Raw genomic sequence first — 18,940 nt, 5'->3', positions numbered from 1 at the left:
AGGGTTATTAATCAATGTCATAAAACAATATGTGTACTACTGTTTCATGAGAAACTATTTGTTCTGTAAGCCTTCACCTGAAGTACAATTAAAAAAAAAAAAAGGGGGAATTTGCAGAACAGTATTTCAAATCATCACAGAATCCAGACTTTCTTGAGCCATGGAGACTGGAAGAACCCCTGAAACTACTGCCCTGAGATAACCTTTAAACCTTAAACCAAAAATACCCACTGAAGCCTTCTTAAAACCAAACAATTATTTAGTTTAACTAGTAAAAAAACTGTCTACCTTGAGCATTATGCTCTTTTAAGAACTATCTGTATGGAATCAAATTGACAACAGTAACTCAAAAGATTGGATAAGAACCTTAGAGGGAAGTGAATTTATGATAATGAGGGAGAAACAACCCAGAAAAGGAGGGTAAGAATGGTTGCACAACTCACAGAATGTAATCAATGTCACTGAATTGGACATATAGAAACTGTTGAATTGGTATATGTTTTGCTGTGTATAGTCCCAACAACAACAAAATAAATAAAATTAAAAAAAAAAAAAAATGAACAAGAGATCTGGAAGGTTTCCCTAGGTGAGAGAGACAGACTAGTAAATCATTCCCGGAAAACTTACTATGTGCCTGCTGTCGAGTCAATTTTGACTCATAGTGACCCTACAGGAGAGAGCAGACCTGCCCCATAGTTTCCAAAGAGCAGCCGGTGGATTCAAACTGCTGACCTTTTGCTTAGCAGCTGAGCTCTTAACCACTGTGCCACCAGGGCTCCTACTATGTGCCAGGTAGTTTAAAAACAATTCCTCTAATCCTTGCAATAACCCTGAAGGAAGGTATTACTTTATTCTCTTTTCACAGATAGAAAGTGTGCTTTGGAGAAAATAGTTACATGACTTATGCCAGGGCACCAAGTGAGAGAATGGTGGAGCCAGGATTCACATCAGTCATCTGACTCTAAGCCTGGGCTTTCTCCATCCCACTGTGCTGTCCCCTAAGCAAACTCCACAGTGGATATGCCTGTAACCTGCGGGCAGCAAACCCGAGATGAACACCACGTACTTCGTTCTGCCAGGAGTGGCCCTAAACTTGTGCAGCTTAGACAAATAACATAGGCTGTAAAACCTGAAAGTTTGTCCTCATCGTCCCACAAACACATTCACAGAATAAAGCCTGAATAACTTTTCACCTGCCCAGAAAGCTTCCTCACTTCCTCTAGGATTGAGGCAACAGGCCGACTCCTCTCCCGGCCACGTGTGAAAGGAACGATGCAGTAGCTACACATGTTGTCACAGCCTCGCATTATTGACCTGGGGAAGAAAGCACCAGAAATGAGTAACAGGAGCAGGGTGTCTTGCTCCAACCTGAGGAGCAGGTCACAGCTCCCTGGGCATTATCCTTTGGCAGAGTTGTCCTGGCGCCACACTCACCCTGGACCAAACTGAGCTCTCAGAGGCAGGAAGGCGGAAGTTTTCTGGGTTTTTTGTTTGTTGTTTATTGTTGCAGTTTAAATGAAGTTTACATTTCAAGTTAGTCTCCCATATAAAAATTTATACATACATTGTTATGTGACTCTAATTGCTCTCCCCATATGGTGACAACACACTCCTCCTTTCCACCCGATTCCCCATGTCCATTCAACCAGCTCCTAACCCTCTCTGCCTTCCCATCTCACCTCTGGACAGAAGCTGCCCATTTAGTCTCTTTTATCTACTTGAGCTAAGAGGCGCACTCCTCACGAGTATCACTTTGTGGGCCACAGTCCAGTCCAATCCCTGTCTGAAGAGGTGGCCTCGGAAACTGTTTTAGCTCTGGGCTGATAGAGAATCCGGGGGCCATGCTTTCCAGGGTTCCTCCAGAGGTAGACGTTTTTTATCTTTAACACTGGTACCTAATCACAGGATATAAACCAAACTGCCACTGGTGGATAGTGGTTACCCTGAGGGAGCACAGCGGTGTGGGGATGGGGTGCAGACTTATCACACACTTGCTTTCTACTGTTTATATGTACATATTGTGTGAACTTCTTTCCAGAGCCAGAAAGAAGTAAATATTATAAAGAGTGGGGGGGGGGAGACCTTGGATTTAAAACACAGGATTCTGCCTTTCTCACTTGTTCATGACCCAATTCCCAGGTATCTAAGTCAAATCACTCTCTTTTATTTGCATTCTGAATATAAAAGCCTCAATTTACCTTAAGAAAATACCTCTGGACATGTACCAAGGATGTTCACTGCAGAATTATTTAATAAATAATAACTATCGTTTTTATTAAGTATCTCAACAAGAGCGTATCGGACAGTCATTAAAATGAATGGAAGTTGACAAATATTTTCTGTAAAGAACCAACCAGTTGCCAACAAGTTGATCCTGACTCATGGCAAACCCATGTGTGCCAGAGTAGAATGGTGCTCCATCAAGTTTTTAAATGCTTGCTTTTTTGGAAGTAGATCACCAAGCCTTCTTCCATGGCACCTCTGGGTGGACTCAAACCTCCAACCTTTCAGTCAGAAGCCAAGCACATTAACCATTTGCACCGCTCCATAAAGAACCAAATAGTAAATAACGTCAGGTCATGCAGTCTCTGTTACAACTACTCAACTCTGCTATTATAATGGCAAAAGCAACCACAGACAATATATAAAGTAATGGGCACAGCTGTATTCTAATACAACTTTATTTACAAAAATGGACAATAAGCCATTTGCCGACCTCTGTCATAGAATATTTAATTTAGATGTAAGAATGTTCACCATATTAACCAAGAAAAGGTTACAAAACTAAGTACAGCAAGGATCAATTTTTATAAATAAACACACACACAGAATATACACATATAAGCACTAAGGAAAAGGACAAGAATGATATACACCAAAACAGTAACAGTGTTTATCATGAGAATTGTTTAATAAATGATAACTATTATTTTTATCACTAAGCAGTGGAAGTATAGCTAACTCTTACTTTCTTCTTTATGCTTTTCTATCTTTTCCATATATTCTTCAATAAATATGAACTATTTTATAATCTGATTTTTACTTTCTTAATTTAAAAGATCAGGGAAGATTTAACTAGTAAAAAAAGGTTTGCCTTGAGCATTATGGTCTTTTAAGAACTATCTATATGGCATCAAATTGACAACAGCAACTCAAAAGACTAAATAGGAACCTTAGGGGGCAGTGAGTTTTTGTTAATGAGGGAGGAACAACTCAGGAAATAAGGGTGAGAATGGCTGCGCAACTCAAAGAATGTAATCAATGGCACTAAACTGTACATACAGAAACTGCTCAAAAAAAAAAAAACAGAACAGAGAATGTTGACACTGTGATAAATTTAACTAATGTCACTGAACAATCTGCGTGGAAATTGTCAAATGGGAACCTAACTTGCTGTGTAAACATTCATCAAAAATTTAATAAAATATTATTTTAACAAAAAGTCAGGAAAGCCCAATATATTTTAAGTGAAAAAATAAAGGCATATAGAATAGTATACTATCATTGGTGTAAAAAGGGGGGGTTAGGGAAAGACCCATAGGGGTATATGAGTGTAAAGAATATTTCTGAAAAGATTATACAAGAAATAAGGCTGCCTCTGAGAGCTGGCCTAGGAAGCTGGGGATGAGGGATGTGAGGGAGTCTTACTATGTATCATTTTTTGTATTTTGTACCATGTGCATCGATTACTTTTTCTAGAAAAAGTAATAAAACTACATTTTAAAAGCAAGATAAAAAGTAAAGGAGAGGCTCACTCCCTTTCTCTTGGGCAGTAACTCACACGAAGGCAGAGGTGGCGCTGCGGCTTGTCTGGACCGGCATGACATCAGCATAGGTCTCATCCAGAGAGAGCAGCACGTTGGCAGCTTGCTGGCCTGACTCAGCAAGAGCCAGCAGCCGGGGAAGGTCCCGATAGGCATCGGGACCAGCCAAAAGATCCACCATTTTCTCCCTGTTGAGGATCTCCTCCTTCAGTCTCTCAGCCATGCAACCTGGGAGGGAGAATAAATAAGTATCTATATCCAAATGCATCTGGTCTCATGACTTCTTCTAAGTAACACATTATCTCCAGCTTGCATTAGAGACCTTGGCACAAGAAACTTCTCTAAGAGATCACCAGACTTAATCAACACTCAGAGCACTGGACACTGCATCTGGCTATACAAGAAAATTACAGGAAAAGGGTTCCAGAGCAATTTAATGCCTGGAAAAATCTAAACCACATCTAAAAACCTTTTTAGATATGAACCATCTCTTTTTTCAGTTGAAAGTTACTTGGTGCTACAAATAAAAACTATTTTATGTCAGAAACTTATTTATTAAAAAAAGAAAAAAAACCTTAGTTATATACAACTACATTTATGTCCTTTCTCCCTCTCTTCTTACCCATAATACTTGCTAAAACCTGTAGGAAATGAGTTAACCATCTATGCTGGGATCTCTCATATCCTAAAGTATGTTATTAGTTAAGACTACAAAATTTTAAAAATCCATTTTATCACAAACACTCTTTGAAAATGTCTGTTTAAAAATTATTCTTGGGATTTCTGAAATTGCTAATAGATATACCCAAGGGCTTCTATAATGAAGGAACTGAAATGGAACATTTCAGCTCTGTGATAAAAAAGAATGAAGTTCCAACACATGCTACCACATGGATGAACCCTGAAAACATTATGCTAAGTGAAACAGGCCAAACACAAAAGGACAAATATTATATGATCCCATGTATATGAAATATCTAGAATAGACAAATAACTAGACAGAAAGTAGACTAGTGATGACCATGAGCTTGGGGGAGGGGGAGTGGGGAGTTATTGCTTAATGGAGGTAGAGTTTGTTTGGGGTGTTGAAAAACTTTTGGAAACAAGTAGTAGTAATGGCTGAACAACACTTTGAGTGTGATTAATGCCACTGGATTACACACTTTAAAATGGTAAAATGGCAGATTTTATATTGCATGTATTTTACCACAATAAAAAATTTTTTTAAAAAACATTTCAGCTAACCCTTCTATAACCTGGCCCACAAACCTCCCAGTGTGCCTGTGGAGAGGAATCCCCCTCAAGTGCGCTTGTGCAGGCGCCATCTTGCTACCCAATCACATAAAAGCCTTGCTTCCCCACCATTCAGGCAGACGTTGTCTGTTTTCCACAGTCTGTTTATAACTATGAATTCTGGTACAAGGAGGGTAAAGAATATTTACTTATGAAATATGCTTCCCACACCCATTTATATCAGAGCTGCCAACAGAACTTCTATGATGATGGAAATGTTCTTTATCTGTGCTGTCCAAAATGGTAACCACTAACCACATGTGGCTATTGAGCACTGAAAAGGTGGCTGGTGCAACTAAGGAAGTGATTTTTTAAATTTAATTTTTAATTGATTTAAATTTTAGCCACATGTAGCTAGTGGCTACCATATTGGCCAATGTAGATCTGGACTGGGCATGCTTCAGGAGCCAAGGTGGAAGGTAACTACACTGTAAATTCATGCTGCTCCTTTGGACTCCAAATTCTCTCCCAAACCCTAACTCTGGCCACCATGAGCCACGTTAGACTATAAGGATATACTACTTTCTACTACCTATTATTCCAACGCATTATGGAAAGCCCTTTTGTAAGCTTTATCTCATCTAATCCTGCAGCCTGTGACATTAAGCACAAGACTTGTATGAAGCACTTAAGATTTCTTCACGCACTGGGAACTCAGCCTTTAAGGGAAACCAGCATATAAAGCCACATACAGCCCAAGCCTCAAAACCGACAGATCTGCAAATTACCGGATACCTAGAATCCCAATCCTCAGAGGCACTCGAGAGCGGGACCGTTTTGTCTTCAGGGCTTTAAGTTGATGTAAACGATTCCAGATGGTCTGTTCAGCCTTCTCCCTACAAAGATCAAAGGATCAAGGTAGAAATGAACAGGAGAATAAACCTCAGAGCAATAAAAGGAGTGGAACAATGGGAAGAAATAAAAACAAACCTTCAACCCTTTAAATGAATGTCCACCTTATAGGCTTAGGGAAGGTAGGTGGGGGGCCAGCTGAAGAAGCACCACTTGCTATAATTCACCATTCCTAGAATGGTGTCCTTCTTGTACATCTCCAAATCCTGACAAAGCTTTAAACCAAACTCAAAAGCAATCTATTTCACAAACTCTCCTTCCCCAACTGTCCTTTGTTGAGAGTACTTTTTTCTTCCCTTCAACTGTCCCTCCACTTTACATACTTTTCCCTGTACTTTGCAATTTCTTCTTTTCATTGTTTGATTTTTTTTTCCACCTGGGGCTTTCTGCCATGTGGTAGAGCTATTTGCCTACCTGTCTTAGTTCCTGTACCAGACTAGGCTCCTTAAAGCCAGGCTCAATGGAGGTCTCATTAGTGAATCTCCCAAAGCACCTAGTTCAATGTCTTGCAGCAAACACCCTCAGAACAAAAATGCTATATTAATGAATTAATTAACTGATGATACAGTCAGCTGTGGAAACATTAACACTAACATGTCTTGTACATAGAAACCAAGTAAGAAACCAGGTATGTTCACCTCTGATGGATGACACCCAGCTCTGTTCAAAGGAATTCTGTCCCCTGGTAACTTACCACACCCTAGTCTTGCCAACTACATCACAAATATGTGCCATTAGTTACAAAAACCCAGGAAAAGTTGGGTGACTCAGTAGTCTTGGTTTCTTCATCTATGAAATGGGTTTGACAACACAACCTACCTCCTAGGGTTGTTGCGAGAATAGTTAATGCATCTAGAGCGCTCAGCACAGGACCTACCACACATCTTCTCAGCAGATGTCAGCCAGCTGTATCATTACTATCTCCACTGCTATAAAACTGCAAGTCGTACTGACATGGGTCTGTCAGTTCAACTACATAGGTAGCCAGCCTAGTACTGTTAGCTAAGCACAATTATACAAGATACATTTACTCCTTAGTTAAAGAACAAATTCTCACCTGATAGAACATGTGACAAGAAGGATGACATCAGCCTGGGTAGAGAGCAAGAAAGAAAACAAAAATTATGATCTTTGAAATTAGCCTTGAAGAATCCCTGCCTCGCAGTCTATTTTTAACTTAGCACCCTGCCTGAAGGTGAGTGCCACCCAAAAAGTTTCAAAACAATGGAACATGTCAGGATAAACCTCAAAAACATTATGCTAAATGAAAGAAGCCATACACAAAAGGTCACATATTATCTGATTCCCTTTATATGTGATATCCTGTATAGATAAATCCACAGACAGAATATAGATTGGTGGTTGCCGGAGGCTGGGGAGAAGGAAGAGTGGAGTGGCTGCTTAATGAATACAGGGTTTCCTTTTGGGGTGACGGAAGTGTTTTAGAACTAGACAGAGGTGGTGGTTACACAACACTGTGAATGTATTAAATGCCACTGAATTATTATAAATTACATAAACAATTCATTTTATGTTATGTGAATTTAACATAACAATCTTTTAATTTAAAAAAAGTACACTTTAGCTTCATGGTACACACTTCACTCAAGGGAACTCACTATTGCCAGGCTGCCCCCTTTCCTGAAACTGCATCTAAGAACTGGCATAAATGCAGAGTCTCCCCCAGGCCCAGAAAACAAGGGAAAGGAGGAAATGCGTGTACCTCTTGGAGGTTACTGGTCCGCAGGTAGCCACTCTTCTGTAGGATGGACCAGGCTATCTCTGTGTCGTTCACATTCATCTGGCAGCCATAGGTCTCAAGGTACACTACAATGAAGGAGATTCCACGGATAGGAAGGTGACAAGGAAACATGTCTCAAAAGGTCTCCTTCTCAATTGCCCCAGAAACACCTGAGGCTACTAGTTATTCACTGTAGTTAACCCACTAGTAAGTCCCCTGTGCCTCAATTCCTAGATACCATTAATTGCCAGATAGACACCCACATAAATGACAGCCTTTCAGAACAATAGAAATACTGCATTAAATGTACACACCAACTACAGCCATGGCATTTAAAATACGAAGAAAATGTGTACCTAACGAAATATAGTTATAAAAACAATTAGAACTTAATCAATGTCATTGAATTATGCATGTAGAAACTGTAATAAAGACCAAGCAAAGCATTGTTTAAAAAAAAATTAGACAAGAGAAGACTAGTTGATAAATAATACTGGATTATCAACCCAGGCAGAAAATAAATTTAAACCCACAGGCTATACTCCTATTTCTCAAAATGAGGTTCTCCAGCCTCTGAAGGTAGCAGCAGTGGTCAGAGGGTACATATAGCCACAAAAGAAACATGATCCTAGTGTAACTTCAAACATCTTAAATAAGCATGGCTATACTGTGAAGAAAAAACGGAAATTTTTAAATAATACTTTATTGTTTTTTCATGGACAGTTTATACCACAAATTAGGTTCTCGTTTGACAATTTCTACACAAATTGTTCAGTGACACTAGTTACATTTTTTGCAGTGTGTCAACATTCTCTTTAATTGCGTTCTGGTTGTTCCATTGTAAAATGCAAATTTTGCACAAAGTTTTAAGAACACAAATTTAACAGTGGCAGCCCCTTCAGACTGGTTTCCCAAATAAACCTCTGCCCCCACCAGCACACTTTAATCCACAGACAAGAATAAAATCCGAAAGGATTTAAAAGTTGAATGACAAAGAATCATATGAAAACCAATAGAAAATAGCAGTTACTTTAAAGAAGAAAGAAGACAAAACAAACATCATGGTTTTTTGTTTTTTTAAACCTTCTTTGGCTCACTTTCCTTGTTTAAAAAATGAAAACACCAGTATTTATGTCAGAGAGGTACTGAGGGGAACAATGAATTATAAAGGATTGCAAAATACCTAGCAGGAATCACAGATACACATACTCCTTGATTTACAAATTCAACTCCTAGAGATTTATTCTGGAAAAAAAAATTTTTTTTAAATAGAATATATATATATGAAAACACATAATACAGTATTATTTATAACATAAAAATTTTTTATACAACCTAATGTCCAACCATAGAGGAATAGCTGAAAGACATCATGACACAACCAAGATATTTTGTACCAATTAAAAATAAATTTAAATACAAAGATTGTACTGTTTGGGAAAACATTAAATGAAAATAGTGAAATATAAATAATTTGCATCATGTGATTACAACCATATCTTTAAGAATTATGAAGGGAATTATTTTTTTAAAACAGGGTAAAGGGAAGGGGTTCTGGTTGTCCTTTAATGTCTCTTCAAACATTTTTTAAAAAGGTGTTTTAATTAATTGTATAGTGTTACTAAGAAAATCCCTGTTCAAGTATAAAGAGTGAATTTCTATAGCACCAACTATGAAGGCTGCTTTGTGACTTAAGACAATCCAAAAATTAGAAGAGATGATAAGTTTTCCAAAGGTAACCCAAAAATCAAAGAGAAGCCTCCCAGAATTTCTACCTCCCAGTCATGTGTGCCAACACTGTAAGTTTCTTTATATCAACGTTACTTGGTAGAATTTGACATTTCCATAACTTAGCAGCCTTCTCACACTGCTAACCCTCCAAATTCAGATCTGTAATAAAAAAATAGTTAAAGAATCAGGCCCTAAGATACAACTATCAGTCTCTACCTGTCAGAAGCGAAAGAGTAAGAAGGTAACCAAAGTCACAGAGAAGAAACTAGTTTACAAGGCTGGCAGCCTACATGAGCCATGACCTCAACTACCCTGAGACCAGAAGAACTAGATGGAGCCCCGCTACCACTTACCAATCTGACCGGGGGCACAACAGATGATCCTGGTTAGAATGGGAAAAAAATACACAATAAATCTAAAATTCTTAAAAAAGGCCAAACTAACTGGACCACCTGAGACCAGAGGAATCCCTGAGACTATCGCCCTGAGATGCTCTTTAAACCCTGAACCAAAACTATCCCGAGAGATCACCTTTTAGCAGAAAAGCAGAGTGACACACAAAATAGAGGATATTACCCATTAGATTAGTGCTCCACTAAAAAAAATCTGTATAAATCCAAAAGGTCAACATTTAATCCAGAGCAAAAATGAGAAGATAAAGGGACAGGGAAACTAGATTACTGAAAATGGAACAACCAGAACACAATTAAAGAGAATGTTGACACAATATGAAAAATGTAATGATGTCATTAATCAATTTGTGTGGAAACTGTCAACTGGGAACCTAACGTGCTGTGTAAACTTTCATCAAAAACACAGTATTATTTAAAAAAAAAAAAAAAAAAAAAGAATCAGTCCCTGAATGCTGGGAAGTAACAAGGCAGGAAGCCCAAAGGCAGAAAAGAAACAAAACCAACCTTTTCTCTGCCTTCCCAGAAGTTCGTCCACCGTGAGATAAGGGGGTGGGTCCTCTACTTCTGGAGAAGATGGCTTCTCTTGAGGCGTTGAAGCACTTCTTAAAAAATGCTGAAAAGTTGGTCCAGTCGCCAGCCTGGAGCTGAAATCCTTTGGAACTCCATCCTCCTGCCTTTCTGGACTGGGACATGCAGTGCTGGGAAGACCACTGTGCGCCCTGCAGTTCCTGAGCAACAGCCAGGACACAGAGGCCAACGTCCCCTGCCTCAGAGAACCCTGCGCTCTCAGGACATGCTGTAAAGGCTGCATGGCACTAAACAGCCCAAAGTCTGCAAGAATGATAGACATCACCAACATTTATTGAACGCTATGTACAGGGCACTGCTCTAAGCACTGCACATGTATTACTTCACTGAATCTCCACAAAAACCCATTAAGAAGGTACTCTTAATAATATCATCCCTATTTTACAGGTAAGCAAACTGAGGCAACTTGCTTCACAAAGAAGCAGCAAGAGATGAGATGCAAATCCAGGTAGTCTATTTTCAAAACAAAGGAAGGAGAGATGAGATGCAAAGCTGTGAGAGAATAACAAAGTAGCCCTGTGAGCTAGAAACAGCTCTAAGGGCTTTAAGTATCTTAATTCATCAAATCTTCACAGCAATCCTCAGAAACCTAGGTAAGAGATACTACTATTACCCCACTCAGCGATGAGGAAACAGACAGAGGCTAAGGAACTTACCTTAGGTCCCACAGCCAGTGAGTAGCATAGCCAGAATTCAAACCAAGGCCTGCAGGACTGCAAAACCAGAGCCCCTAGCCACTTGGATACAATGCTTCCTAAGAGAGGTAGTCACTGACTTAGGAGGTATTCTAGCTACATCAAACCCCACTTACTAAACTGTCCTTTTTTTTGTATATCTTATCCTTAGTAATCTGCACTACATACAATGTTGCAGCAGGTAATTTGCTGATGTTATCATACTCATGCCAACCCCTGAAGACAAATGTAGAGTGGATATATAAAGCTATTGATAATAAAAGGCAATAAAAGTGAAAACTAAAAAAAAAAGGTATTCGACTTACCTCAGAACCAATTTACGAAGCAGTCGTTGGAACGTAACCCCATTGTAAGTCGGGGGCTACCTGTACTGTGAAAACCACTTATTGGCTGAGAGCATCTTCCTTTGGGCTCCTTCAAAAGGAAAGTATCTAATGTGATGCCTGATCAGTAATTCCTTCCACCTTCCAAGAATCTCAAACCTCTCCAAGCCCCTTCCCACCCAGGCCCTTCTCACACATGGCTGGAGGGAGTAGAAAAAGACACAACCTTTACAGAGGGCAATTTGCCACTTTCCATCAAAATTACAAATGCACAAACCCTCTGACCCAAAAAGTTCCATTCCCAGGTATTTATCCTACAGATATGTATGTGCAAAAGGGCCTATGTATAAAGATCTATGTGTAAAGATATTCAATGCAGCAGTGTTTCTAATAGCAAAGAAACTGAAGGAAAAGATCTGAATGCCATCAACAGGGGACTAGTAATAAAACTGTAATAAGATGCAACTGTTAGAAAGTGAGGCTGATTTCTAAAATTTATACATGACAAAAGCAAGGAGACAAAGTACTCAACACTACATACAGTATGCTGCACTAGGATCTGTGGGGAAAGTGGGCAGGAATATTGAGGTACACATTTGTAAATGCTCAGAATATCTCTAGAATGCATAAGAAACAGTGGTTGCCTCCCAGTAAGGAACCTAGCTAGGTAAGTCAGGCACACGAGATGGGGACATACTTTTTCATCACATATTTTTATGGACCCCACATGCAGGGCCTAATTGCCTCTCTCCAGCCATACCAGGTATCTCTGTACTAATTTTCACTAGCTTCCAAGCTGGAATATCCTCCCTTTACTGACCTGACCTACTCCTATGCCACCTGCAGATCTCTGCTTCCTCCTGGAATCTTGCCCTAACCACTCCCCCCAGACCCCAAATCTAGGTTGGGATCCTCCTCTGGGTTCTCAAAGCCCCCTTGTGACCATCACAGGACTCAGCACATTTTGCTGTTAATTACTACTTACACTTCTGCCGCCCCTTAAAACTGGGAGCTCCCTGAAAGCAGGGAACAAACCTCACTTTTACATCTCCAGCATCTCCCATTCCAGTTAACTAGATCAAGGCAGGTGCTGTACATGTGTAATGAGCTCAGGTGCCTGTTACCTCTGTCTGATCACCTGCAGTATCTGCTACCAGCACCTGAGGCAGTGTCAGGGCACAGCAGACTTTTAGTGTGAGCTGTAAAGTCACCAATTTCTGCCCCTTACTTGCTGTGTGACCTTGGGCAAATCAAATTTCTGTATCTGAGCTGCCAATTCCACATCTGCAAAATAAGAATAAAGGAGTAACTACCTCCCAACAGATGTTGTGAGAATTAAAGAAGATATTAAAAACCCAACTCGGCATACAGTAAACCTTCAGTACTGCACATTCCCAGTTCACACTTCCGTTCACTGGGAAAGAGAGAGATTAGAGATGATGGTTAAGAGCACGGACCCCAGAGTCGGAGTCTGACGCTATAGCTGCCTGCCAGGTAACCCTGGGCACATGACTCAAAGCTCTCCAAGCCTCCATTTTTTTCATAGGTAAAATGAGGATAGTGTACTTATCTCCATATATCATTTGTGAGGCTCAAATGAGATAGTACAAGTAAAATACTTCATAGTACAGTGCAGAGGGCTTTGTGGAAGGCGCAGAGATTAACTGGTAGTCGGCAATGAATACAACATCCCAAACCTTCTATTAGGTAGATACTCTACGCCAAGCCTGCTGCTAAAACATTTACATGGATTACTGTCATTTAATTCCTACAGCAACCCTGTGAGGCAGACTCTACTACCATCCCCACTTCATAGGTGACGAAGGCAGGGCTGGCGGGGGAGTGGGGTCTGACTTGCCCAAGGTCACATGAGGGGAGGCAGCGGGGCTGGGGTACGAACCCCGACAGTCCGACTCCAGGGCCCGCGTCGTAACCACACCGCATCCTCCCCCTTGAACACCGCGGCTCCACGGCCCCTGCCGCCCCAGACACCTGTGGTGAACTTGTGCGCAGACTACCCGCCACAGGCGCGTCGCTCACCTCCCGCTGCTTCAGGACTCAAAATATCGCAGCGGAAGCTCCCTCCAGCCGCCGGTCCCCTCTCTGCCTTCCGCCGCTGCGCACGCAAACGCACAACTTCCGTTCCGCCGCGACTTCTGCCCGAGTCCTCTCATCGGAAGGGCATGCTCTACACTGTCTGGGTAGACCCAGGATCCTGGCTTGGAAAAGCGCTACAAGCTGCGCTGGACAGTTATGGTAGCCGCAAGCCGCCTGTGGCTCATGAGCGCTTGATATGTGGTGAATGCGAATTAAATGTGCTGTAAATCCCCCTTGTGTTTCAGAGCAGAACTGCCCTCCATAGGGTTTTCATGGATGTGACCTTTCAGAAGCAGATCGCCAGGCCTTTCTTCCGAGGTGCCTCTGGGTGGATTCCAATCGCCAACCTTTCAGTTAGTAGTGAGCACTTAATCATTTGCACCACCCAGGGACTTCTTAAATGTAAAATACACACCGGATTTCAAAGAAAGAATGTAAAATGACAAATAATTTTTATATTGATTACATGTTGAAATAATAATACATGGAATATATTGGGTTGAATAAACAAATTATTTAAATTAATTTCACCTGTTTCTTTTTCCTTTTTAATGTGGCTACTAGGAAATGTTAAATTACATATGTGGCTCGCATTATATTTCTATTGAACAGCACTGTCTTATAGGTTAATGATCCCTAGAGTCACTTCTGCAGCCTGGACCCTCCCGGAAGTTGCAGATCCACAATTCGGCTGTCTACATGGCTCCTCCCCTTGGATATCTAACGACCATCTCTAACTTAATACAGGACTGTTAATTTACACACACACACACATCCTTACCCAAAACCTGTTCCTGCCCATTCTGGTCCATTTCAGTAAATGGCACAACCATCCTCCCAATTACATTAGGAAAAACTGGGGAATCATTTTTGTTTCCTCTCCCTCAGTTTCCACACTCAATCCCTCAGCAAGTCCTGTCAGCTCTAACTCCAAAACGTCTCAAATCTGTTCTCTTTCCTGTCTCTGCTGCTACAGTTCTAGCCCAAACCACCATTATCTCATCAGAAACTATCACAAACTATTGCCCTGTCTCCTGCAGACTATTTCCCACACAGAGCCTAGGGGAGGTTGTCTGTTTGTTTTGCTAAATTAGATCGTATCACTCCTCTACTGAAAACTCCCAATGGCTTTCCATTGCCCTTACAATAAAATCAGATTTCCTACTGTGTCCTAGGGTCTACAGATCTGACCCCCGCTTATTTCTCCAACCTACACTAAAGGGAGAGGGGGAGAAGGCAATTCAAGAGAACAATTAGGAGACTTTAGCTTTTATGTAGGATGAGACTGTGGAGTCTTCAACCAGTGTGGTGCCTTGGGGCAGTGAAGGTGATTAAAAACAAATCCCCAGATTCCAGGAGTTTGAGACATACTGCAAAAAAGTTCACAATATCTCCTTAGCTGACTGGTGCCAATCAGTCAAAAACACAAGGGCAAACACAGGCCAAGAATAGTAAAAACCGTGGTTCCTGGTTTTACTGTGGTTCTCCAGATAACCTAGAATGTGATCTGATCTTTTGGGGGCATTATCAGCACCACAGAAGTCCAAAATATCAGAATCCCTGGAAAACGCTTGAACCATAGAGGCAAGTTCTTGGACACTTTGGAATCTAAGGACTTCAGTTGGAGAATTCTTCAGGTTTATTGTAAAGTTTTTTGAGTGCAAGGGGAAGTAGGTATCCTAATTTGGCCATGGGGGAGGAAATCACCATGCTATGAAGAGCTCCAACATGGTGGCAGCCCTTACAACCCAATATGAGTTTGGAGATTAAAGGGGGAAGCCCCCACCCACCCCACTGAGAACAGACAAGGCCCCTCTTCCTTCTGGATGACCCCTAAGCTGGACCCCGTCCTTCTGGCCACACCAATTTCCTGTTTCAGGCCCTAATCTTTGTGTCACCATGTTCCTTCTCTTATTACTGTCAGTAATCACAGGACGGAGGAATTCTAGAGCTGGAAGGAAGCCATTTCAGGGCTTCCAGTGTGGGAATCAGGGAGGAGCCAGGATCTGAATCCACGTCTCTTGGCCTCTTTGAGATGTGCTCTTTCAAATCTGGACCTTACCCCAGAAGCCCAAGGGAGGCCTCATCTTCCCCCTTGGTGGCTGGGGCAGGAGGCAGCAGGTCAGAGCATGTCAGAGCTACTCCGTGCCAGTTCTGATTGCCTATGGGGTCAAGCTGGCAGCATGACGGGTGTTCTCTGGTGCCTTTTCTGATGCCCCATGTACCTGTACACTCAACAGTCATTCCCAACATCCCCTACTACTGCCACACACCCACACCAACCTACATGAGGTCCAGGGACTATCTCCCACCACCCTCTCCATCACCCACAACACTCCAACCACAAGGGTCCTCTTTCAGAGCCCATGTTTCCAAAAGCCCCTTGTTGCATCCACCTCAGGGCATTTCCCCCGGGATGCTCTGCCTGGGATGCTAGTCCCCCTTCCACCTGATTAACTCCTACTAGTTTGTGACAGTTCTAATTACACTGAGCAATTATTCGGTCCCCTCTTCCTCCCATTGTGGGCCAACTATATTTTCCTTCCCCAGTGATGTCAGGCTCAGCTACATGACTTGTTTAGGGCAATGGAAAAAGAATGGACATGATGCAAGCCTAGGACGTAAATGTGCTTGTGCGATTTGCCTTTCTTTGCACTCCAGTGATCTGCCATGAGAAAAGCATGGCCTGGGAGCTGCTGCCTCTTCACCCTGGGCTCCAGAAGGAGCAAACATAGAGCAGATCGGAGCCCAACCCACAGCCTGAAGCAAAGCCACCTAGGCGAGCCAAGCTTATAATAATCAAACTGCAGTCAACCTGCAGCCCCAGGAGCATGCAAATAAATACTTTTTGCTGTAACCACTGAGATTAGGGTTGGTTTATTACATAGCATTATTAGAAATCCTGGGTGGCGCAAATGGTTAAGTGCTCAACTACTAGCCAAAAGGTTGGCAGTTTGAACCTACCCAGAGATGCCTTAAAAGAAAGACCTGGTGATCTGCTACTGAAAACTCACAGCCTTGAAAACCCTATAGAACAGTTCTACTTTGCACACATGAGGTCACCATGAGTCAGAATCAACCTCACGGCAACCAACAACAACTGATTAAAGCATGCTCCTTCAGATGGATGTCAGCTTCAGTGTCCCCTTCTGAGAGAAAGCTCTCCTAGCCCCCCAGATCAGGTCGGGTCCTCGTTGACCTCTCTGCTATTTCCATGTGTCTGCCCAATCTGAAATCACACATTTGATCATGGAAACTTCTATTGAATTTCTTTCCCCCGACCTTTTGGCTTCCTGACAACAGGGACCCATCAGTCTTGCTCTAAGTTACATCAGCTCCTGGCCCCAAGGTCTAGCACACAGCAGGTGTGCACTAGATAGTTCTGAGATGAACAGTGGATGGATGGATGGATGGATGGATGGATGGATGGGTGGATGGGTGGGTGGGTGGGTGGATGGATGGATGCGCGGGTGGATGCACGGATGGATGCACAGATGGATGCACGGATGGATGGATGCATGGATAGATGCATGGATGCATGGATGCACGAGCAAGGCCTGGAATAGCTATTTATCTCCATTCCTCCAGGTTTCTAGTGCCTAGAACCAGTGTCTAGATTCTAGAATCAGCTCTGGCTTGTTATGGGATTTCAAGTCCCTTTTCATCGAGGCCTCGGTTTCCTTATGAGGAGGCTCAGTCTGAACTGCTTGGTCCAATACAACAGCTACTAGCCACGTTTGGCTACTGACAATTTGATATGCAGCTAGTGAATGAGGAACTGAATTTTTCAAATTTAATTTTAAATTTGAAAACTGATACTCAATGCAATTATTGGAAAACTTTATTAGGTTTGGAACAACTTGGGAATGTGAAGCTACTTTTTTCAGCTGTAAATTCTATGCAGTCTAAATACAGATCTAGTATCTCCAATTAAAATTGGGCATCTGAATAGAGATGTGCTGAAAGTATAAAATATACTCCGGATTTTGAAGACTTAAACCCCAAAAAAAAACCCATTGCCGTCAAGTCGATTCCAACTCACAGTGACCCTGTAGGAGAGAGCAGAACTGCCCCCTAGGGTTTCCAAGGAGCAGCTAGTGAATTCCAACTGCCAACCTTTTGGTTAGTAGCTGAGCTCTTAACCACTGCGCCACCAGGCTCTGAAGACTTACCACAAAAAAAGAATGTAAAGTATCTCATTAATAAATTTTTATATTGATTATATGTTGAAATAATAATATTTTTATATATTGGGTTAAATAAAACATATTATTAAAGTAAGCAAATGTAGAGACATGTTAACAGGGGTGGAAGGGAAGGAGGAAGGGAAAGTAATTGCTTAGGGGGCACTGAGTTTCTGTTAATGGTGGTGGAATAATTTAGAAAAGGACAAAGGTAAAGATCGTACAACATGATGAACATAATCAATGTCACTGAATTATACATGTAAAAATTGTTGAATTGGAAAATGTTTTGTTAGATATATTTTTACCACAATGAAAACATTTTTTTAGTTATTTTCACTTGTTACTTTTTTTAACGTGGTTGCTATAAAATTTAATACTACAAGTGTGGCTCACAGGAGTGCCTGGACAACACAAAGGTTAAGCACGTGACTACTCACCAAAAGGATGGCAGTTCAAATCCACCCAGAGGCACCTCAGAAGAAAGGCTTGGTGATCTGCTTCCAAAAGATCACAGCTTTCGCTGAATTGTACATGTAGAAACAACAGTTGAATTGGTGTATGTTTTGCTGTGTATATTCTCAACAACAAAATAAAACTGGAAGGAAAAAAAAGCTCACAGCCTTGAAAACCCTATGGAGCCCAGCTCTACTCTGCAACACATGGGGTCACCGGAAGTTAGCCGATTCCATGGCAACCGGTTTTATGTGGCTCACGTTGTATTTCTATTGAATAGTGAAGGGCCAGAAAGTTTCTAAGATGAACAAGGGCTTTGGAGTCAGACAGATCTTGTTTGAATCCCAACCCAGACACTTCATAGCTGTGACTTTGGGCAAGTCACTTTCCCCTTTGAGTCTCAGCTTCCTTATCTGTGAAATGGAGATAACTGTGCCACTGTATAGGTATATGGTGAGAATCCAATGAGATAAATATAATCTACGGTGTTTTCCACAGTGCCTGGCAGAGAGTAACTACTCTTTAAATGTTAGCTATCATTACTATTGTCATCGTGACTTTCTGGGCAATGCAAGCAAGTAGGAAGTCATAACTGTGGCTCGATCACATCCAGCAGCACATTACAGCTTCCAAAGTACTTCCAGCCATCCTCCCTTCTCCAGGAATGAGGTCTATGGTGGTTTTAAAATATGTCCATTCTTTGACATGCCTCTCTATAAGAGGTGGAGCCTAATTCCACTCCTCTTAAGTGTGGGCTGGACTGAGTGACTTGCTTCTACCAAACATAGCAGATGACAGCATGT

General features: G+C 41.5%; 1 protein-coding gene across 1 annotated transcript in view; it reads right to left on the bottom strand.

Moving 5' to 3' along the window:
- The window catches only part of CDK5RAP1 (CDK5 regulatory subunit associated protein 1), a 39,681-nt gene extending 27,571 nt beyond the window's left edge, over positions 1-12,110 (bottom strand). Inside the window, 7 exon segments of the mRNA XM_023725317.1 lie at positions 1,194-1,314; positions 3,782-3,992; positions 5,793-5,893; positions 6,967-7,001; positions 7,633-7,736; positions 10,299-10,413; positions 10,416-12,110. Of these exon segments, the coding sequence (XP_023581085.1) occupies positions 1,194-1,314; positions 3,782-3,992; positions 5,793-5,893; positions 6,967-7,001; positions 7,633-7,736; positions 10,299-10,413; positions 10,416-10,460 (732 nt within the window). The 5' untranslated portion in view covers positions 10,461-12,110.
- Positions 12,111-18,940: the final 6,830 nt, after the last annotated feature.

This window comes from Trichechus manatus, unplaced genomic scaffold, assembly GCF_000243295.1.
Source record: "Trichechus manatus latirostris isolate Lorelei unplaced genomic scaffold, TriManLat1.0 scaffold00008, whole genome shotgun sequence".
Taxonomy (NCBI): domain Eukaryota; kingdom Metazoa; phylum Chordata; class Mammalia; order Sirenia; family Trichechidae; genus Trichechus; species Trichechus manatus.
The sequence above is the reverse complement of the archived record's forward strand: the minus strand, read 5'-3'. Positions and strand labels throughout refer to the sequence as shown.